The 23,308-nt window shown below is 39.1% G+C and overlaps 1 protein-coding gene across 1 annotated transcript in view; it reads right to left on the bottom strand.

The window, feature by feature from the left end:
* The window catches only part of Ak9 (adenylate kinase 9), an 82,353-nt gene that overhangs the window by 31,293 nt on the left and 27,752 nt on the right, over window positions 1-23,308 (bottom strand). The window contains exons 13-23 of the mRNA XM_048354519.1: window positions 19,595-19,708; window positions 19,425-19,505; window positions 19,060-19,128; window positions 17,044-17,192; window positions 15,601-15,757; window positions 11,731-11,845; window positions 9,506-9,582; window positions 7,089-7,253; window positions 3,799-3,888; window positions 2,419-2,619; window positions 1,493-1,614 (exon numbers count right to left, since the gene is read on the bottom strand). Of these exons, the coding sequence (XP_048210476.1) occupies window positions 1,493-1,614; window positions 2,419-2,619; window positions 3,799-3,888; window positions 7,089-7,253; window positions 9,506-9,582; window positions 11,731-11,845; window positions 15,601-15,757; window positions 17,044-17,192; window positions 19,060-19,128; window positions 19,425-19,505; window positions 19,595-19,708 (1,340 nt within the window). The remainder of the gene's footprint in view (window positions 1-1,492; window positions 1,615-2,418; window positions 2,620-3,798; window positions 3,889-7,088; window positions 7,254-9,505; window positions 9,583-11,730; window positions 11,846-15,600; window positions 15,758-17,043; window positions 17,193-19,059; window positions 19,129-19,424; window positions 19,506-19,594; window positions 19,709-23,308) is intronic.

The raw sequence follows: 23,308 nt of genomic DNA, 5'->3' as shown, positions 1-23,308 counted from the left end.
AAAAGGTACATCAAAATGAGACATCTTTTGTCAAATTTATCCCTTAGAATCGCATATTCTAGATCTGATTTTAAAGGCATTTAAAAACAAAATTTTGATTTTTTTATTGCTTACTTATAGACACAAAATGGATTTCTGAGCATTGATAGCATATCTTAACTTTGCTAAAGTTTCTTGTTAGTAGCTTTTGTTGCAGATCCCACTGGTTTTTCTATGTGGATCCATTAATGTCATATTAATGTGTAACAAATTATTAAGAATCCAACCAGGCTGTCTGAAAATGCTCTCCAGTTCACCCATGGTTTTTGAATTTTTTGGGATTTTCCCTTTCTTGTTTCATTTTAGCTAGCTAAGTTCACTAGTTTTCTTTGTCTTCCCCACCCCTTCCCCCACCCCCCATGCTGGTACTGGATTTGAATTTAGGACTATGCACTTCAGTTAGGCTTTATTTGCTTATGGCTGGTGCTGTACCACTTGAGCCTCAACTTCAGTTTTAAGCTCACTAATTTTCTGCAATGGTTCAACTATTATCTTTCCATGAAGTGTATATTTCACTCCCTGTTTTGTACTTTTCAACAGCTCAAATTGGATGTTTGTTCTATCTTCAGTATTTCTACCATTTTTAATTTAGAGATTACAGTTAAGATAGTTTCTTTAATGGCTTTGACAGCTAATTCTAACACATTAGTTATGGATTAGTTTCAATTGACAAATACAATGAGTCATTGCGAATCATATTTCCCTGCAGGTCCTGTAATTTTTTTATTCCCATAATATTCTTGAACTTTCTTCATGTTACTTATAAGCAATTTAATCTTTTTGGCTCTTGTTTTTCTGTTAAATGTGACCAAAACAATGTTTATTTTAGGTCTAATTATTTCCCATTTCTGAAAATGACACCCTTGTCTGCTCGAAGTCCTGTGAAGATGGGAGTTTTCCCTGTAGCGTTAATGAAGACCCTACGTAATACTATGTTTTGATTGTTACCGCGTGAGAACTAGCTGCTGATACGTATAAGGAACTATTGTAATGCAGGCCAGAGTGGGAGCACGGACGGATGTTGCAGGGGCAGGCTCATCAAGAGAATCTAAACATAAGCAGAGCTGAGCCAACATCATGTAGCCACTGCAGCAATCGCATTGATTAGCAATAGACTGAAAGCTGTTATCTGAATCATATCTAACATTTATTGCTTTTCACACACACAGTTATAAATTTGGGTTTCAGTCAGGTTACAATTACAAGTATGTGTTATCCTAACAATATGGCAAATTTTTTAAAAGATTTCCCTTTTATGTTTTCATGGTGTTTTTTTTTTTCATGTTGGTATTCCCTGGCATTTTGAGAGTAAAGTGAACTGGGGAGTAGATGTGAAAATATTTTTATTGTTGGGTGGAGGGCGCCTGTTAGTTCACTTGGGCTCCAAAGGTATAGATATGCTTATCTTCCATGACTTTCCAAGTGAGAATGGGTAGAAGTTAAACAACCATACCTCTTCTTCTTCCTCTTCCTCTTCTTCTAGCTCTTCCTCTCCTTCTGCTTCTGCCTGAAAGTCTTCTGTTTCTTCATCATAGTCTTCCATAGTTAACTCCAAAGCACTGTACTGGAAAGGTTCTGTGAATGAAAATGAAGTCACTAAAAAAAACATTTTTAGCATTAAAACATTGTAGCACATAATTTAAGGGTTAGGAAAATTCATTCCTATTATTCATCTCTCAGCTTTGGTAGGTGTGTGACAGGTGCTGGTGGCTTATGCTTATAATCCTAGCTACTCAGGAGGTTGAGATCTGAGAACCACAGTTCAAAGCCAGTCCAGGCAGGAAAGTATACGAAACTCATCTCCAATGAACTTCCAAAAAATCGGAAGTGTAACTGTGGCTGAAGTTGTAAGAATGCCAGACTTGAGCAACAAAGCTTAGGGACAGCACCCAGGCTCTGAGTTCAAGCCCCAGGACTGGTACACACCACACACACACACACACACACACACACACACACACACACATCTAACAACAACAACAAATCCAAACTGGCCAAGATGTCCAGGGCCACCATGGAGCAGGCAGGACCGGTACCATGGCAATTATAAAATATCTTACACACTGTCCCTGGATATACTGAAACTTTATGTCATGAATCCTCAAGAAAGGTTTTAGTGGGGGCACCAGTGGTTTAGGCCTGCCTATGATCCTAGTTACTCAGGAAGCTGAGATCTGAGGATCACAGTTTAAAGCCAGTCTGGGCAGACGAATCGGAAGGACTGATTTCTAACTAACTAACAAAAAGCCCAGAAGTGAAGTTGTGGCTCAGATGGGGTAGAGAGCTAAAGGAGAGTGGGAGACCCCATCTTTAAGTTCTAAGATGTTTTAAAACTAGCACCTTCTCTTGATCATAAATGTTATGACCACAAGCCCTTACTTTGCATGGTATCAATTATTTTTTGAAACAGCTCCTTTGGTGTTCTGTTGGCAATCTCCAAGTTTAAAGTTGGAATTGAAGATTCAGCTAACAGTGCTTCCAGCGATTTCCACACGGCTATGTAATTAGTCATGTTTTCTTTAAATGGCTCCATTTCTGGGACATCAGGATAAGCATCTTCTGGAAACTCAGGCAGTATAGCTTCTGGAATAAGTGATAAAGGAGAGAACAAAGAAGCTTTAAATATCCTATCATTAGCTGTACTGCCAAAGTAATTTATTCTTCGTGATATTTTAGAAACATTTGGAAGAAACAAACTTATTATTTTAAGCAACAGTATATACTTACAAGTTCACATTTTAATTATGCTTTGTTGCTTTTAGATGAATTACTATTACTGATTACTGAAACTTAAGTGGTGAGTTAATATGAGTTACTGTTTCTGTTGTTGTTGTTTTCAGGTCTGAGACCGACACCAAATTCAATCTGACACTTTTGGGCATTGGCTGGCACTCTACCAACTGAGCCACACTTCCAACCCTGCAAGTTATTGCTAACACAATGTATAAAATAAAATGTATAGCTGGGCATGGGGCCCAGCTATACAGAAGGTGGAGGTGGGAGGATTGTAGTCCAAGTCCAGCTGGGTAAAAACCCAAGACCTGATCTGAAAAATAACTGAGAAAGGAAGCAAGTTGTGGTGGTTCACTCTTGTAATTCCAGCTACTAAGGAGGATGATTTCAGGAGGTTGACCACAGGCAACGAGCAAGAGGTTCTCTCTGAGAATAAGTAGAGCAAAAAAGAGCTGAGCACATAGCTCTAGTGGCAGAGTACCTGCCTAATAAGCATGAGGCCCTGAGTACCAGTGTCAGAACCGTAGATGAATGAATGAATGAATAAATAAACTTGAATGAAACTTGAAATCTATAAACTAGATAGATACTATTCATTCATTAGTACATTTATTCATTTCTGTGCCAGTGTTGGGGTTTGAACTGAGGGCCTTGAGCTCTCGCTTATTCTTTTTTTTTCTTCAGCACTCTTTCTCTCCTACTTGAACCAAATTTTTACTTTCAGGTTTTTTTTTTGTTGTTGTTGTTGTTGGTCAATTGGAGATAAGAAGTTTATAGACTCTTCTGCTCAGGCTGGCTTTGAACTGCTCAGCTAGGATCTAGAATCTCAGCTAGGATTGCAGATGTGAGCCAGCAGCACCTGATGATATATGTACTTTACATAAAACAAGATAAATAAATACCAGTTGGCATGCAACATTACAAGACAGAAGTAGGAAGCAGTAATTTTGCCCCAAATAAGAAATCAGATTTGTAAGAAATATGAAAACATGCTTATGCACCAGTCACTGCTATTGCATAGTCTACCTGTTTCAGACGCCCTTTTAGTTTCCATGCCCTCTGCGGATGCTTTCGTAGCTTCTGTTTGATCTGCTGTACCCACTCTAGGCTCAGTGACTTAAGAAAGCAATCAGATAGTTAGCGTTTACATTTTAAAATGTTATTTCTTTAGAAAAGTTTTGGCAGAAAGAAAATTAACAACAGTTTAAATTGAGTATCATGTGGCTAATGAAAGATGCAGCCCTTGTTAGGTAACAAAATAGCATAAAATACATGATAGTATAAAGTAGAAAATAACATATATTCTGAGATATATAAAAGGACACTGACAAGAATAATAAATCACACAGGGCACTGTAATTCTGCTTGACAACTGTTCTTATACATTTTCCAAATTTCTTCTGGTAATACAGCCTTAGATTTGTGACATCTGATAATTTTTTTAATTTCCCATTTAAACAACCATGAAAATAAATCAAAAGGCCACACAGTGATGAGGGACAATGACACTGCCAAGTCCCAGCTGTGGATATCAGCATGAAGAAAACAAAAGGAGAATCACAATTAGCTTCACTGCCCAAGATACAGATTGTAAATGATTTTCCTGGATGTTCTAGGTCATACTTCAGTGTGCATGAAGAAGTCTGTCTGTCTGTCCATCCTTCTGTCCATCCATCTATCATTCATCTATCCATCAATCCATCTAATCCAAGACTAGCCTATTGGTGGCATATTTAATTTAAATTGCTCTACTAACTAAAGCATGGTAACTGTGACAGAGTGAAGAACACTGAGAAAATGCAGATCATTCTAAACCGCCTTAGCTTTTCTGGCTTAATCACAGATTGTAATGTCTGAGGATAAAGATCTGACCCTCATTGAGAAAAGCCATACAAGATGAATACTGGCTAAAAATTACAATTTGAACTAAGTGACTGCACACTGATTTAAGTGATACATATCAGGTTTATATCTGCAAGTGCCTGTGGTGGGGTTAGGAGCAGAGAAGACAAGGAGGGTAGAGGAATCATAAATACTCTCCTTTATCCTTCTGCTGATCATTGCTAGCCTATTTTTATGAATAGTTAAGATGAAAGCAAAGAGAATATTGATCAAAGATGCAGATGAAAAGTTTGCTTGTGGGCTGAGAATGTGGCTTAGTGGTAGAGTGCTTGCCTAGCATGCGTGAAACCCTGGGTTCGATACCTCAGCACCATATAAACCGAAAAAGCCAGAAGTGGCGCTGTGGCTCAAGAGGTAGAGTGCTAGAGACTGACACTACATGAAGGCAGAGATAATAGAACAGCTTAAACAAGAGCATGATGCGAGGAAATGTGAAATGCAGCCATATAATTGAAACATGCAACGACAAGAAGGAGAGAGGCAATACATGACGGAGGAGGTAACAAGTCCGATAAGAAATGTACTTACAGCCTTACATATGCAACTGTAACCCCTCTGTACTTCACTTTGACAATAAAGGAAACAAATCAAGGTTAAAAAAAGAAAACAATGGTATCAAGGATATTATGTTTTCAAAGAATATAGAGAAAAAGTACAGAGAGTTGAAAACTGTCAAAGAAATGAAGATGAATGGGATGGAGAAACAATTATCTAGTGAAAAATTTATGAGTGATCGTGGCAGGGATCTAAAGTTATGCTGGAAGGAGCCATTTCCAATAGACAAAAACTGGAGAAACTGAAGAATTGGGTGCAATCTATATAGAATGACCAATGATTCTGCCTCCATATAGACATTGTCCTCTCGCCAGCTGACTGCAAAGGATCACACCAGTCACACAGAAATATTGACAGGCTGTGCCTCTTTCCAGAATGATATCAGGAGGGAGTTTATTTTTTAAAAAAATCTATAGGGGACTTAAATTCCCCAGAGAAAACCTTTCCCCATACTGCAGAGGTTCAAAAGTGAGCACCGACCAGCATAGTCAAGAAAGAAACTGAGGGCTGGGAATATGGCCTAGTGGCAAGAGCGCTTGCCTCCTACACATGAAGCTCTGGGTTCGATTCTCCAGCACCACATATATGGAAAATGGCCAGAACGGGCGCTGTGGCTCAGGTGGCAGAGTGCTAGCCTTGAGCAGGAAGAAGCCAGGGACAGTGCTCAGGCCCTGAGTCCGAGGCCCAGGACTGGCCAAAAAAAAATTAAAAAAAATAAAATAAAATAAAGAAACTGAGTGTGGCTGAGCAGAATGAGCCAGAGAGAAGAGGGCCATGAGACTGGGGAAGAAAAGGCCAGAGCCTTAGGGACTTTGGAGCTTTTCCTAAGTCGCATAGTCAGTATGGTCTCTTTAGCACTCGTAACATTTCACTTAGCTAGCATGGCAAGTGATGGAGTTGTCCTGCACCTTAGTTGCTTGACTTGTGAGATCGAGATAGGAATATCTGCCTAGTAGTTGTTACGGGGGTAGAGATTCCCACAGCAACTGGCACGTCCTAATTGATGGCTTCACATCCTCATTACTAGGCTGCCACCTAGGGCATTGCTCTTGTCTATTTTGTGTAAATCCTTAAAAGGCTGGCACTCAGGGTTCCTACTCTAAGTTGATCGCAATCAAAACCTAATACTATCACGCTCGGTAGTTACTATTCCTCCTCAAAAGTCAGAAAGGAAGAAACCAATATTTGGGGCTTAAGTCAATGGGGAGTCACTCCTACAGCTGCGGAGGGTCTCCCCCAGCTATGTGGGAATGGAGTCAAGTCTATGCCAGAAACCCAGCTCTGCCGGGAAGATAAAGAGGAAAACAAGCTTGGTGGGTTCCCCATAGTTTCTGCTGCAAGGACTTGCTAAATCTCTACACAGTTCCACATTGCTTGCTGCCAAATAGACTTGGAGATGCATACCATAAACTTGAACAGTTAAAACAATGGAAATGTGTTCTCTCACAGCTCAGAAGGCTAGACGTGTAAAAGCAAGGTGCTGCGGGGCCATGTTCAGGCTAAGGAAGAATCTCTGCCTCTTCTTCCCAGCTCCTGGCACCTCCCGCAATGTTTGGCTTGTGGTTGCTTCCCTCCATCTCTTTCCTCATCTGTACGTTGAATTCTTCTGTGTGAGTGTCTCTATGTGTCACTGAAAGTTCTTATTTCAACGGCTCCTTAATCTCAAAGATCTACCATACGGTCTGGCTGCTCTTTGGGATCTCATTTTTCCATTCTTTACCATTTTTCCATGCCATCTTCCCATTTGTAACACAGACACAGATGTAGACACACACACACACACAAACACACACACACACACACGCATGCGCTCTAACAGACATGGACAGAATGAAGGATGAAGCTGTTAGTAAACTAACCTGATTGACGTTTTCTTTCTACGGACCTGAGACGATCAGGCAGCTCTGGGAGCAGCGATCCTCTGGCCTCATCGGATATTTCAAATTGCTCCGACTCATCACGCTCTTCAGAATCCTTACCTTCAATCTCTTCTTCATTCTCATTTTCAGGTGTCTCCTCACCTTCTAGACACAATTAGAATACATTTTTAAAAACTGAGTTTAAGTCAACAAAGACTTGTTGAGTGCTCATCAGTCCCGAAGCCAAAGCAGCACATCTGGCTTTTTGCTGGTTAATTGGAGATAAGAGTTTCAGAGACTTCTGTCTAGGCAAGATTCAAACCATGATCCTCAGATCAGCCCCCTGGGTAGCTAGGATTTCAGGCATGAGCCACCAACAACTGGATTCAGGAACTCTGTATCTATTCAAATGGATATCCAGACTAGAAAATGGAATGTTACCTATTTGGCTTACATTATGTTTCTTTCTTGACAGTGCTAGGGTAGACTATATATAGTCTTGCCATTAATTAGGAATAATAAATAACATACTTTGCTGATCAATGTGTTAATTGTAAATTTAGAAAGCACAATTCAAATTTTTCTGTCATTGTTGATTACCATTATCTATATAGAAGTCTTCCGGAAACAAAGATGGCAATGGCATCAAAAAACTTATTTCCCCAAGTGTCTCTCATACATTTATGAGATTCACAAAATATGCGTATGACAATGGAAAACAAGCTGGGCATGGTGGCTCACACCTGAAATCTAATTATTCAGGAGGTGGAGATCAGGAGGAGAGGGGATAGGAGTCAGCCTATGCCAAAAAGTTCTCAAGATTCCATATCCCAAATAACCAGCAAAAACCAGAGCAGAAGGTATTGTTCAAGTGGTAGAGCATCAGTTGAGCGAACAAGCTAAGCAAGCCCAAGGCCCTAAATTCAAGCCACTGTACCACCAAGGATAGAACAATTTTTGTGCTACAGGAACTCTATGCGTGTTTACTAATGTGTTAATGATGAGCTAGCTATTAGTTTAATAAGTGCTGTAATTTTAGAACAGCAATAGGCATAAGTAAGATATGAAACTATAATGTGATATTGAAAATACTTTTATTTATTTATTTTGCCAGTCCTTGGGCTTGGACTCAAGACCAGAACACTGTCCCTGGCTTTTTCTTTCTTTTTTTTTTTTTTTGCTCTACCACTTGAGCCACAGAGCCACTTCTGGCCTTTTCTGTTTATGTGGTGCTGAGGAATCGAACCTAGGGCTTCATGCATGCAAGGCAAGCACTCTACCACTAAGCCATATTCCCAGCTCCTGAAAATACTTTTATTAATAACAAATCAAGGTACTGCTAATATTGTTTTGGTAGTTGAAGACAATACTAAATTTCAGTAAAATGTTAGTGAAAATATTGTGAGAATTATTTTCCCAGGGAAGCCCACAGACCCCTGAGTATTACCAATGGATCCAAGTTCAAGGGCTCCAGTTTTATTTATGTATTTATTCTTTATGCTGGTACTGGGGCGTGAATGCAGTGTTGTCTCTTAGCATTTTTTTTCACTCAATGCTAGCTCTCTACCACTTGAGCCAAATCTCCATTTCTGGCTTTTTATTGTAGTAACAGTAGCTAACAGTTTCACAGATTTTTCTGCTTGGGCTGGCTTTGAACTACTAGCCTCAGATGTTTAGCCTCCTGCATAGGTTGAATTACAAACATGAGCTAGAGCTTCCATCTTAAAAGGAAGTTCTTGGAAGCTAAAGGGTAAAGACAATTGTGTATAGCAAGAATTCAGCTCTTTTCTCAACTCTTGTAAGATCCTTCTAATGGAAGAATTCCAACAGCTGTGTGTCACCATGACAAATGCAACTACTGGAAGACGTGCCGCCCAGATTCCTCTGCACCGCTCTTAGAGAGCATACAGTATGTCTCTATGTTAGGAGTCTTTTTTTTTTTAGCATAAGAGATCTTTTTGTTTTGTTTTGTTTTTGGCCAGTCCTGGGCCTTGGACTCAGGGCCTGAGCACTGTCCCTGGCTTCTCTTTTGCTCAAGGCTAGCACTCTGCCACTTGATCCACAGCGCCACTTCTGGCCGTTTTCTATGTATGTGGTGCTGGGGAATCGAAGCCAGGGCTTCATGTATATGAGGCAAGCACTCTTGCCACTAGGCCATATTCCCAGCCCAGTAAGAGTTCTTTTTGATACAACAAATCCATGACTCCAGTGACCACATATTTTACTACCCAAACCAAAAGACTTTGAGTGTGATGAAGGCACTAGACATACTTCAAAATCAGAACCACAGGTACACGCCTGGGCACACTGGCCAACTGGGAAGCATATTGCTCTATTTATAATTCACTTGACCTACTGCAGATGCTGAAACTAGAAGGCGAAATGACTCATTATCAGCCACATCAATCTGGGCTTGCCTTTTGCTTTCTTATTTATAGCGTCCAATATCTTCTGCTCTTCTTCTTCCAGTCTTAATGCTTCCTCTTTGGCTTTTCTGAAATGCAAAGGCCCCAAATTTAATTATATCTGGAATATGAGATATCTTACATTATTATAGGATTACTTAAAGGAGTACAGCCGGAAAGACTAAGTTGTTCATGATATTATACTTTATTGTGTATCTTTGAATGACTCAAGTGGAGACTAGTTATCTTTCAAATGCTGTTATTGGGGACTTTTTATTTTTCTGTTGGTAAGAACAACCTGAATGTCATATTTTGGGAAATTATTAATGAGGGATTATCTAAGTATAAATTGAAAGGCAAATGGGAGGATTTGTAGCATTTTTCCTTTGATTAAATGGGAAATGTTCTGGGCATTGTGATTCAAGCCTAGCTAACTGGAAGGTGGAAATTTGGGAACAAGGTTTAAGGACAGGCAAAAAAAAAAAAAAAAAAAAAAAAAAAAAAAAAAGAAAGAAAGAAAAAGAAAAGAAGAAGCAGCTCACTAGATCCCTTCTGAACTAATGGCTGGGCCAGGTAGTTCCCGTAGTTAGGATTACTACAGAAAGGCACAATGGCTGGGATTAATGGTGGGGGCCTGTAATCCCCAGTGATTTACAGAGGAAATGCAAGTAAAACTTCATGCTGTTTTGTGTCATGTTTCTAAAGGAATGACTGATATGAATAATAAACATTAGCTTAAAAGAGACCTCTGACATTCACATATAGGTTAACTTCCTTCCATAATTACCAACCACCCAGCTTCATAATTTAGACTCTTAAATCTCAGATCAAAAATTTAATTCTGAGGAAGGAGGAAGAAACAGCATTTGAATAAATTTCTATGTGTGCTATCATCAATAAGTAGTAAGTAATTTAGTGGGTATACATAAAAAAGTGTAGTATTTAAATTTCTAGAGCTTCATTATTGGAGCAGTAGAACTACCAATGGATGAATTAAAATTTAGTATTTTGGAGAGAATATTTCAACAATAAAAATAATTAGAAAATTAAGTCATTTTTTTTACATATATCTTATTCCACAACCTAAAGAAACTAATAGTTTATTGAAGTATTATAATCTTAACCCCAGTCAGGAATATTCACTTTTTTTGGGGGGGGGGGCCAGTCCTGGGCCTTGGACTCAGGGCCTGAGCACTGTCCCTGGCTTCCTTTTTGCTCAAGGCTAGCACTCTGCCACCTGAGCCACAGTGCCACTTCTGGCTGTTTTCTGTATATGTGGTGCTGGGGAATCGGACCCAGGGCCTCATGTATAGGAGGCAAGCTCTCTCGCCACTAGGCCATATCCCCAGCCCCAACATTCACTTTCTTTAAAGCTCTTCATTACACTCACATTGGCAAATAGGCCAATCAGCTTAGACCCATTAAATGTAAATAACCAGTGTTGGTCTGTCCTTAGGACTTAGTTAGGTTTGTGATTTCACTTGGAAGATACTACTTACAAAAGTAAGTCATAAATAAAACATTGTTATGTAGTAACCTTAGCTCTGGGGAACTCAGATGAAGCAAAAAAGCTAAGGAACAGCACCCAGGCCCTGAGTTTAAGCTCCAGTAGACACACACACACACACACACACACACACACACACACACACACACAGGAATACATTTGGTTGTCAACCACTGGTGGATCACACGTGTAATCCTAGCTACTCAGTAGGTTGAAATCTGCTGATTTTTGTTCAAAGCCAGCCCAGGAGAAAATGTCCATGAGCTCTTATCTCTAATAAATAAGCAAAAAGCTAGAAATGAAGGTGTGGCTCAAGTGGTAGAGCACCAACCTTGATGAAAAATCCAAGCAAAGAGCATGAGGCCTTGAGTTCAAGACCCAGTACCAGCATATACATAACACACACACACACACACACACACACACACACACACACACACACACAGAGTACATTTGGGGTTGGGGACATGGCTCAAGTAGTGGAACACAAGCTGAGCAAGTGAGAGTGAGGTCCTGAGTTCAAGTCCCTGTACCACCAACACACAAACAAAAATAGATTTGATATGGTCTATGAAAGCATTCACGGTGTGTACTTTTGAGAGTCGAGATGCATTCATGAAATATAGTAGAAGTGGATCAAGGTAATAGACAACCTTTTTGATATTAGGGATATTCCTAAGTATAAATTGTGAGAAGATATTAAGTGGGTACCATTCTGGGTAGACTTTACCTTACTGCTGCTTCCTCTTCCTTTTTCTTGTGTAGTTCAGTTGATAGCCTTTCTAAAATCTTGGCATCAATTTCAGACTTCCTTTCTAAATATACTCTATTAAGTAAGTATTTTCCTGAAACACAAATGAAAAGCATCATATTATCTCTGAAGTTCTATACAGTTGAACAAGATATATGTTGGAAAACAATGACAAAAATTATTTCTCCCTCAAGGAGTTACTAACTCCAGACACCTCAACTCTCACTCTATGGGCCACGCTGGGCTGGACAAAACCTGGGACCATGCATATGATTTCTATAATTTGTTGATTAAAACCTGAAGAACTGGATAGTAGATCCATTGTTCAGCAGTATATTCAACAGAATATACAGATTGCTCCAATACTGACAAAATTCTTGAACGACCCAAAGGCCAAGATGAAGGTGTGGAAGTAACCATAGTCTACCACTGACTGTATGTGTCAAACTTCAGAGTGAATGCCATTCAGAGGGAATGCCATTCAAATGCCTGGACTCAAACGGCAGCCATTTGGGCACCTGATTTTTCTTTGTGAGATTCAGGAAAATACGAGATTGTGGTAGGCTATGGACTATAGAGGAGATGTGTACTTGATGGAGCTGCATGCCCTAAATAACAATAAGTAATTTCCCAGCAGGATCAGGATGAAAGAATCAGTAAAATGAGGTTCAGGATGCTGTAGGATTCACAGAATATTTTCACATGCATTTATCACCAGCGGGTATTTGATGGTAGGAAACAAAGAAGCATTTTACCCAACTAGTTTGCTTAGTTTGTGATGAAATAAAATTTGATGTACACAGACAACTTAGTTGCACTAATTTTAGAAGAGGAAGTGCAGAGTTCACTTAGCAAAGTGAAGCATGAAGGGAATCATATATAATGTGCTGTCAGGCAACAGTAGCTCATGCCTGTAACCCTAGCTATTCAGGAGGTTGAGATCTGAGGATCATGGTTCAGAGTCAGCCCAGGCAGGAAAGTCTGTGAGACTCTTATCTCCAATTAACCACCAAAAACTGGAAGTAGAGCTGTGACTCAAAATGGTAGGGTGCTAGTCTTGAGCAAAAACAGCTAAGGGACAGTTCCCAAATCCTGAGTTCAAGACCTACAACCAACAACAACAAAAAAAGAGCAAAAGGAAGAATGTGCTGAGTGCATAATTAACACAAATTTAGGTAATATATATATATATGATTTTAGATATGCCAATCATATCTATATTATAGCTTCTTTGGTTACTATTTTTTGTATGTCATGTGTTGTGATTTTAAATGGAAAATACTGGAACCTGTCATGTTTACCCTTTCCCTCCCCTCTCTCTTTTGCCAGTAGTCTTGGGGCTTGAACTCAGGCCTGGGTGGTTTTGCTCAAGGCTTGTAATTTACCACTTGTGCCACTGTTCCACTTCCAGCTTTTTTTGGTAGTGTTTTGGAAATAAGAGTCTCACAGACTTTGCTGCCCTGGTTGGTTTTGAACCAGTCCTCAGATCATAGCCTCCTGAGTAGCTAGAATTACAGGTGTGAGCTACTGGTGCTTGGCCCTTCTTATTTCTCTTAATCTTCTCTCCTAAATACTTTAGTTGAGAAGTTTATTCACCAGACTATGATTCAGTGGTGCCTTATACATATTTATATTTGTACTAACTGCTTACTGATTATAATTCATAGGAGCAATTATATTACATGATTACAAAATTGCATTAGCATAGGCTCTTGCTTACCTTTGAGTTTCAAAATTGTTCTAACTACTTAAGACATAATGAATATAACCTGACTCAGTACTGTTAATCTTTTTATCTGACCTCAAGCAGCATTACAGATGAAAAACATTGTAGTGTTTATTTTGTGCTCTCTCTCTAAAAGTTTGTTTGAATCATATGTACATATGAGGTCATTTGCTGATGAATGGTCACACATTTGTGGACTGCAATTATTCACAGTCATCAGAAGAGTTCTAGTGCAGATTTATCTGTCAAAGCTTTTCTTAAAGTACTGGAGGTCTTCTTGTCAAACTGGTTGCAGAGGCACTAAGCTAGGGTGGAAAATTATACTTGTAGTTGAGAAAATATTTAAAAAGCTATGTTCTGACCAGATTTAACAAACATGGGGAACTTCTTTGTCATTTAAAAGTTATTTTGAAATGTAGATAAGAATACATTCATCTTGTTTTTCCAATTTGAGTTAATAATTTATCGTGTGTGTGGAGACAAGCAAGTATGTACATAACAGTATAGGACCTAGGCCAGTGCCAGTGGCTCATGCTTGTAATCCTAGCTACATAGGAGGCTAAGATCTGAGGATTGTGGTTCGAAACCAGCCTGGTCAGGAAAGTCTGTGAGACTCATATCTCTAGTTAACCAGCAAAAAGCTGAAAGTGGAGCTGTGGCTCAAGAGGTAGCGTACTTGCCTTGAGGGGAAAAAAAAGTCAGGAATAGTGCCTAGGCCCTGAGTTCAATCCCAGGGCCAACACACACACACACACACACACACACACGAAATAGTAGCATACTGATAGTGTGGATAGATGTACATTCTATGTCTTCCAAGCCTGTATTATTTTGGGCTTTGAACTGCATCATCCTACAGCCAACATTTAGGTTGTCTTACATTCACAGCAAAAGGAGTGCTGGTTTTTAAAATTTGCATTTATTTTAGTGTTACTAGAGACCAACAGGAGTGGTATTTTATTTATTTATTTATTTATTTATTTATTTATTTGCCAGTCCTGGGCCTTGGACTCAGGGCCTGAGCACTGTTCCTGGCTTCCTTTTGCTCAAGGCTAGCACTCTGCCACTTGAGCCACAGCGCCACTTCTGGCCATTTTCTGTATATGTGGTGCTGGGGAATCGAACCGAGGGCTTCATGTATACGAGGCAAGCGCTCTTGCCACTAGGCCATATCCCCAGCCCTGGGAGTGGTATTTTAAACAAACTTGCTACATACTAAGAGACTAAACTACAAAGTTAGTAAATTATACATAGCAAAGTATGTGCATTCTCTAGAAGTTGTCTCACGATGGATTTCTGTGGCTCCATTCTTTTCCTAATGGTCATCTGAACTGTGGTAGTGACTAGGATTAGTGATCTGGCTAAATAGTTTGAAACACATTTTGAACATATGTCTTAGTGTTAATAGGGAAATACAGTATAAGTGCTGTCTTATTCTTTCCATCCTTTTTATAGTTTGTGTTTAAAAACAATCATTAAAAAACTTCATGGCTCAACTGGTAGAGCACTACCCAATGAGCAAAAGGGCAGGTACTGAGTTGGAGTACTAATCTTGGGCCTGAAAAAAGAAAGAAAGAAAGAAAAACACTTCAAAAGAAAAAAAAAGTATTTTTGACTATATTCAAATATATTTTGAAAGTATTTATCCACTAGTATCCTAATTCTTGAACAGTTTAGTAGACTGTCTTAAATCTCTATAAAAGGTATATTTGTTATTATGGCATAAGTAATGAGAACAAAGATATATACTAGACCACATGTCATACTTTTCCCCTAGAAACTCTTACTTCAAATATATTTCCTTAAGAATAATCACAATTAAGCCGAGGGGTGGCTCCTGCTTGTAATCCTAGCTACTCAGGAGGCTGAGATCTGAAGGTTACAGTTCAAAGTCAGGCCAGCCAGCCAAACTCTTGGGACTCTTACCTCCACCTGACCACCACCCCAGACCACCTTGTGGGTGGACAGGCGGCTCAATCTGTGCACCTGCAGGCCCTTCAGGGACTATGGGGGTACATTTGCCCCTAAGGACTGTGGAAAGCTCTTCATTCTGTATTTTAACCTAAAATTACTATCAGCAATAGAACTCTCCTGCCAAATTTAAATGATACATCTTTACTAACCATCATTTTCTGTATCTGTTAAACAGATCACCAAGTCAGGTGCAAATCCTTTCTCAATGAAGACTGTCCACAGTTCTCTCACAATGGGGCAGTTGTCCATAACCCATCCTCCATATTTGGGAGCACCAGGAAACCTGTCTTTGTTTTCTTCTATGACCTGTGAAGAATTGCACATTGATTTTCATCATAGGTTGGCAAGTCAAGAATTCTATCTTGGTAACTCTGGCTTTGAGAAAGGAAAAAAAAAAGTAACTTAACTTTAAAAAAGAGAAACAATTTTAAAGTCATGCAATTTGTTTTAAAAGTTAAAAACGAGAACCAAAGCCCTTTAATCACTAAGCATAATAAGCTATTTTCACTGTACATTACTTAGTATCATTGAAAGCAGATGTGGAGTCAAAAGGTCTTGTGGTGAGGCCCGAGCCTGCATTGCAAACATGTTTCTGGGAGAAGCTATAGGGACCAGTGTGAGTAGCAGCAAGTTCCTAGTCCAGCTTGAGTTTTCAATGACAACACCCTCCACCTCTTTCTCTTTTGCTTTTACCCTTCAGCGTCTGAGGAGAGTTCCTGAGGTGGTAACTACCCACAATAGGAAGGAACTATATCCTGTAGGTACTTGGGAAGTTCCACTGAACTCACCCCTTCCCTCTCAGTAGCAATGGCTTCCACACCTATGGCAGTTACCAATAAGGTCCTGTGAATACCCAAATCCTGAAGGCTCTAGGCAAGGTACCAACAAATATTAGAAATCAAAGGGGAAGAGATGTCAAAAGGGCCATTATAACAGTCGGGTCTATCCAGAGTTTACCTTTTTTTAAAAAAAAAAATTTAGAGCAGGGATATGGCAGCACAGGCCTGAAACGTCAGCTATTCAGAACACAGACTAGGAAGATCACTGTTCAAGGAAGCCCTGGTAAAAGTTGCTGAGACTCAAGAACAATCTAGGCTTGGTAGTGCACAGTATTTGAGACTGTTTCCCCTTTTGGTCTGAAATATTGCTTATTGGCCCATCATTTCTTCTAAGAATACACGATGTGTTTAGGGTGGCTGAATGAAAATTGTTAGCCGTGGAGCAAAATTTGTCTCATTCTGTATAAGTTCATGAATAAAATAATTTTGCTACTGGCATCATACGCACCATCTTTTGATCTACAATGGATCAAAGATAATCAGAGTTAATGAATTAATTTTAACGATATGCAATTATATCTCATAATTTCATTATAACAGAAAATGTACCAAACTGCACTGGCAATTGTCTACAATAATGTTGAGTATTAAAACATACAATAATATTGACTATTAAACATTTATACACTTGAAAGCTATACATTTCATTATTGTAAAATTAGACTCTAAAATAGTTATACATAGATTAGATGAATGTTTTCTTAGTTTCTAAGTCAATGATAAAAATTAATATTCTTTTTTTTTTATTTTTACCTCTTTGAGGACTTCACCTAAGACCTCAGCACGTTTTTCATGAGGCTGGTCAAAATTTATGTCCTTTATATATTTTAGAGTGTCTGCCAACATGGCCACAACATCTGGATGATTTGCATTTATTTCTGGCAGTGAGTCTTCTGTTGAAACTAAAGCAAAATACCTTCATAAATGAATGCTATTAATACTTTTAGTGGGCAGTGCTATTTCCAATAACATAATTATTAATAACTGACCTACAGAAAGTATTCTCTTAGTATTCCTATAGCACATGCTTGAAGAAAGGAAAGAAAAGGTTCACTCAGGAGCCACAGAATCACAAACTAGCAGTGACTTGCAGTGAGGGGAGTACATGCACATAATAATTCACATGAGGCGAGAAGAAAGTCACATGAGGCAAGAGAAGAGACCAAACCAAAGAAGCAAGAGAGGAGGTAGAAGACCTCAAAAGTTCCCCAAATCAAGCTAAACACAAGCACGTAGGGACTGGGTCAGAAAACAAGATGTAGACTTCCAGTTACAAATACGCGGCCCACAGTTGAGATGGTGAGAGGACAGAAAGCAGGCAAGATGGAAGAGACTGGGAGAAAGGTGGCATGGCTTTGCTTGGTTTTTGAGTGTGAATCTTTCTTTCATTTGGAGAAGTGTCTCTTTGCATGGCTGAGTTGGCTTTCAGGCTTCAGGGTGATTGAAAATGGCTCTCCTCTCCTCCAGCAAGACAGGAACTTGACTGGCCACGGGGCTCCAGTGTTTCTGCACTTCCACTTCTGCTTCCCAGATGTTACCCCAAGGATCGAACCACCAGCATCTTTGGGCCCAGTTGATTTCAGCCCAGGAAAGCTCCAAAGGGCTTTCAAAGGGGTTGCCCTCTTTGTCTTCAGGTGTCCTCTGGGATGGAAAGAGACACAGTTCCCAGAGAACTAAAGTCAAGTCAAGAAATCAGGATCTTCCTGTAGCCACAGGAGGGTAGAGCACGAACCAGCAAAGGTAGCCAGGAAAATGTGCTAAATGAGAAGAATGATATGTCATTTGCAGGGAAATGAGTGCACTTGGAAAAATTATGTTAAATGATGTAAGCCAGGTTTAGAGAGACAAGGGGCATATGTTTTCTATCATATGTGGAAGTTATATCTAAATTATAAGCAGACATGAAAACATATGCAGGATCATATGTGTGTATATATACACATATATATACAATATGTAAGCATTGCTTGAAGGGGAAGTTTGTGGCAGTATAACTCATAATGGAACAAAATGACAGGAAGCTGAAATGAGTTTTCAGGAATGTGTGGTGGTCTGAGGGAGGGGGTAAGGCCAGTTGAACGGAGAGAGAAAAGGTGGGGGAATACTGTCTAACATTCAATGTACAGATGTGAAAATGGAGCCAAGTAACTTGATGGAATGCATATAGTTGGGATAGATAGGGGAAAAAAACCCCAAAACAATGGAAGAGGTGACACTGACCAAGATGTATTGTACTAATATGTTGATACATGAAATTGAAACCCTATCATAGAACTGTTTAAAGGTAATATTTTTTCAAAGAACTGAAGAGACAATAGTCACACAAAAAGGATGCTAAATGTACAAATTGCTACAGGTCCATTGCATATCTGTTTTCTACTTCCTTAGTAGCAGACACCTGATTTTTGTCAAGGCCAGCAATGTACTGGGGCTGAAAAGCTACATCTCTCAAATTTCCTTACAGCTTGAGCAATAAGATGTAGGTAGAATTCACGGAGGGAAGGTTGGCACAATTTTCTCTCAGTATTTAAGAAAGTTAACTCAGCTGGAGATTGTCAGATATTGTTCTCTATATTTTATCCTCTTCCTGCTAAGTTCCCTGACATGATAGCTGGAGTTCCAGTCATGGTCAGTAGCCTCATGCCAGCAATGGCACAACAGAAAGAAAGCCTGCCTACATTTCCGATACTTTTAGGATAGAGTAAATTAATAGTATTTTTAAAGAAAATCATTCACTTCTCCTAAATTCTTACTCAAACATTAGTTTACCTTCTTCTGATTCTGTCTTTGTCTCTTGACTAAGGTCTTGAGAACTCATTTCACTGGTTTCTCTTTCATCTGTGAATAAAATATCTATTAAGAACTAAAAAAACCGAATTAAAGAAACAGGTAGATTCCCAAGGACGATTGTGGTATGGGTCTAGAACACTCAGGACTTAGAGTCCAAATTTTTAGTTAAAATAAGAATTATGACATCCAAATAGGTGAACATGTCTTACTAGCAGGGAAAAGCAACTTAGCTTGTAACAAATGGTGAGTGTTTTCAGTGGATCTAACTTGAAGACCAAAATAAAACAAAACAAAAAAAATCAAGAAAGAGGCATATACATGCTATTAGTAGTTCATTTTGTTACCACCTTGACTATCAAGCGTATTTGTTTTGGTTTCATCAGAGTCTTCCGTAGACATGTCTTTAGGGACTTCCTGACTGGATGCTGCAACAGAAGAATATACTTCATCAGAGAATATAATTCTGTTAGGAAAGGGCTTGTCAGTAGCATCAACAGGATATTTCTCTCTGTACCGTCTTCATCCGGCACAGGGTGTAATTCTTCTTTGCCTGGGTCTACCTCCTTATGAAATGCTTCTGCCTCCTTTTTCCCGTTTTGTTTTTCAGATTCTTTGGATGTTTTCTCAGCTGAAAGAAAATAATTGGCTATGTCAGAAAAAAATGGTTGGGGTCCAGCAGGCAAGTGAAGTAATTGAAAGGCTCTGCTGTAAAGTCAGAAAGACATGGGTTTAGTGTAGACTGTCACAAAAGACTGTGGGCTTGATTTTTCTGTCTCAATTACCATGACATAAATGGGCATAATTAAACTTAAAGCACTGTTGTGAGAATTGAACGGTTGTCACACAGAAAACCAGCTCCACAGTATCCTCTGTTGTATTATGTGTTTTCATGTTAAATCCTTTGCAGTATTCTCCCTTGGCAAATTTTATTTTAAAATACATTGGGACAAAATTCAACCTTAAAGATCTTCCACATTTATTCAGGCACCAGTGGCTTACATCTGCAATCATAGCTACTCAGCAGGCTGAGATCTGAGATGCACAGTGAGAAGCCAGCTGGGGCATACAAATCAGAGAGACTCTTACCTCCAATTAACCAGCAAAAAGCTGGAAGTAGATGTGTGACTCAACCAGGAGAGCATCAGCCTTGAGTAAAGACACCACGCAAGAGTGCAAGCCCTGAAGTTCAAGCCCTGGTTACCGGCACACACAAAAGCAACTACCATGCTTTACATTTTTAGGAAAGAATAACTCTCTTTTTGTCAGTTTGAGGAAAAAACAGTGAATTTGAAAAAATAACTGAAGGAGGCTTTTCAGTTTGCAGCATGAGAGGCAGTATCTATCCCTATATTTTAATAGGAAAAAGCCATTTGTGAAAAGCTTCCAATTCTAAGATTTCATGCCATAATTTGATGTGAAAGGAATTACTGCTGATTGTAAGAAGCATTAAAGATCATGGTTCTTCCTCTAGGAGCCTGGCTAGCTTCCACTTAGTATCCAGGGCTCATATCCGATGACACTTCAGCATCTCTGCTCCAATTACAATCTGCTCTGTTTCATATATGTAATCATATATCTATAATTTTTGCTCCTATACTCTTTACTAAAATGTAAGCATCACAAGGACAGGCGCATTACATGTCTTGTTCATCTCTGTGCCCACAATGCCCACATTCTTGTCTTACAGAGCTACTACAGCTGACTGGTGGTATCTACAGAACAGTGGCTCCAAGGAGACCATCACTGGTGAAAAACCACGAGTGCTTAGGATACAGAGTTCACTACTGAACTGTAGATGTTTGATCCATTTCTGCTCCATGGTCCAACTTGTTAAAAACAAAAATATTCACTTTATCACTTAAATGCTTTGCTTTGCCTTGCATTTGGGGGACACCACTGACTGAAAGGCATAATTTTTGTTCAAAAATGGATTAACTAGAATGAGAAATATATTAAAATAAAATGTGTTGTAGGGGATTTTTTGCATTACTAGATTTAAAATGCAGTATAAGGCTTTCATAATTATTATAATGAATGCCATAGTACAAAGAAAGACGAACAGAGAAGCTGAGAAGTTTACATACATACATACTCAAGATTAAGAAAATGTTGGCATGTCAAGTCTCTAGTGAAGATAATTTAGTAAGTGTTAATTGGAATGTTGGCTCAGCATTTAGAAAAAATGAAATTAGACATCAAATAACACATTTTTTGTAATGAACACATCTTAATTGGCAAGAGGAATTATTTCTAGATGAGTATTATTTTACATGCCCTATTAGGTCATAATTCATCATCACAAATGTGAGCAGAGAAAAAAGGCAGGTGGAAAAGCATATTAAATGTCTAACAGGATAAGTTGGTTTTCCTCTATCTCTTTTTTCTACTTGAGAAACATAGAGGATAAGAGCACAAACTTTTATTTGAGTCCCATTTACTTGTTGGCTACCAATTCTGGGCAACTTACATAGTCCCTTCTCTAAGCCTTAGTTTCTTTATCTATAAGACTTGAAGATTAAGACATATACCTAAAAGTCTTAGATCAATATTAAATAGGACATGCAATTGAATTAGCAGAGATTCAGCATGTAGTAATATTCAGTGAATGACAGGCATTGTCACATACATAATAATAAATACTTTCTTAAGAATATTTGTAATTGAGTTACTTGAAAGTCATATTAAGTCATAGTATGTTGCCAGCCTTCAAGAAATCCAAACAGTAAAAAAAAAAAATCCAAACAGTAGTGACTGAAATAGTTTAAAAGTGGAGCTAATCCAAAACTTGGAACCCAGACTTTTGAGAGTAAGAAAGAGGCCCCACAGTACATAGGAAGTACTGAATTAAGAGTATTGTATTAAGCCAGGTTCTGGTAGCTCGTGCTTGCAATCCTAGCTATTCAGGAGGCTGAAATCTGAGGATCATGGTTCACAGCCGGCCTGGGCAAAAAATCCCATGAGACTTTTTTTTTTTCTTGCCAGTCCTGGGCCTTGGACTCAGGGCCTGAGTACTGTCCCTGGTTTCCTTTTTGCTCAAGGCTAGCACTCTGCCACTTGAGCTACAGCGCCACTTCTGTCTATTTTCCATATATGTGGTGCGGGGGAATTGAACCCAGGGCTTCATGTATATGAGGCAAGCTCTCTTGCCACTAGGCCATATTCCCAGCCCACCCATGAGACTCTTATCTCCAATTTACTACCAGAAAACCAGAAGTAGCACTGTGGCTCAGAGTAGTAATGGGCTAGCCTTGAGCTGAAGAGCTTAGAGACAGCGCCCAGGCTCATAGTTCAAGCCCCTTGACCACCACCACCACCAACAACAAAAAGTATTGTATTAAGAGCCAGGTATGGTGACACATGCTCATAATTCCAGCACTCAGGAGACTGAGGCAGGGGGAATGAATATTTGAAATTAGCCTGGGCTATACAGTGAAACCCTGCCTCAAATAACCAAAACCCCTCAAAAGCAAAAGTTAAAAAGAAGTTATTCTGTGAAGACAGAGGTTTAGATTAAGCTATAGTCATTCTAATATCATGAGTTACAAGAGTGCCAACCAGCAATGTAAAATCCACTCAAACAAGTCTATAAATTTCAAAAGTAGTCATAAAATGAGTACTCTTGTTTTTCCTGGAGAAAAGCAGGAAAAAGCATCTATTCTAAAATAATGTGACAGCAGTTAGTGAGATCCAAGAGGTAGAGTAGCAGGAGAAAGGTTACTGGCTAGAAAGGTAGATTCAAGTCTCAGCTATGCTATCCCTGGATGATATTTACAGCCATTTAAACTCATTGAGTCTCAGTTTCCTTGTCTATAAAACCAAGTAATTGTGTCCTTTTTCACTAAGGATGTCTCCAGTTTCACTGCATTTGAAGCGGATGGCAGGATTTCCCAAACTGGAAGATTTAATTACAATCAGGTTTAGGTGTGTAAGCCTAAAACAACAACCAACTCCGACGCGTCAGGTGGGTTCTTATTTAGTTACCAGAGTAGATCAAGGAATAAATACTAATCAAATAGTCTCTGCCCAGTAAGTAGAGTATCAAAGTAAAATTTAAAAAAAAGCAAATATAGAAGGACCTGCTAATTCCCTTTCTTCTTTTTTCTTCTTTTCCTTTCCTTTCCCCTCTACCCTCCTTTGCACTCCTCCCTCTCTCTAACAGTATGAAGATTTGAACTCAGGCTTTGTGTTTGCTAGGCAGGTGCTCTACCACGTGAACCCCCCCAAACCA

This window comes from Perognathus longimembris, chromosome 9, assembly GCF_023159225.1.
Source record: "Perognathus longimembris pacificus isolate PPM17 chromosome 9, ASM2315922v1, whole genome shotgun sequence".
In the NCBI taxonomy this organism is placed as follows: domain Eukaryota; kingdom Metazoa; phylum Chordata; class Mammalia; order Rodentia; family Heteromyidae; genus Perognathus; species Perognathus longimembris.
The sequence above is the reverse complement of the archived record's forward strand: the minus strand, read 5'-3'. Positions and strand labels throughout refer to the sequence as shown.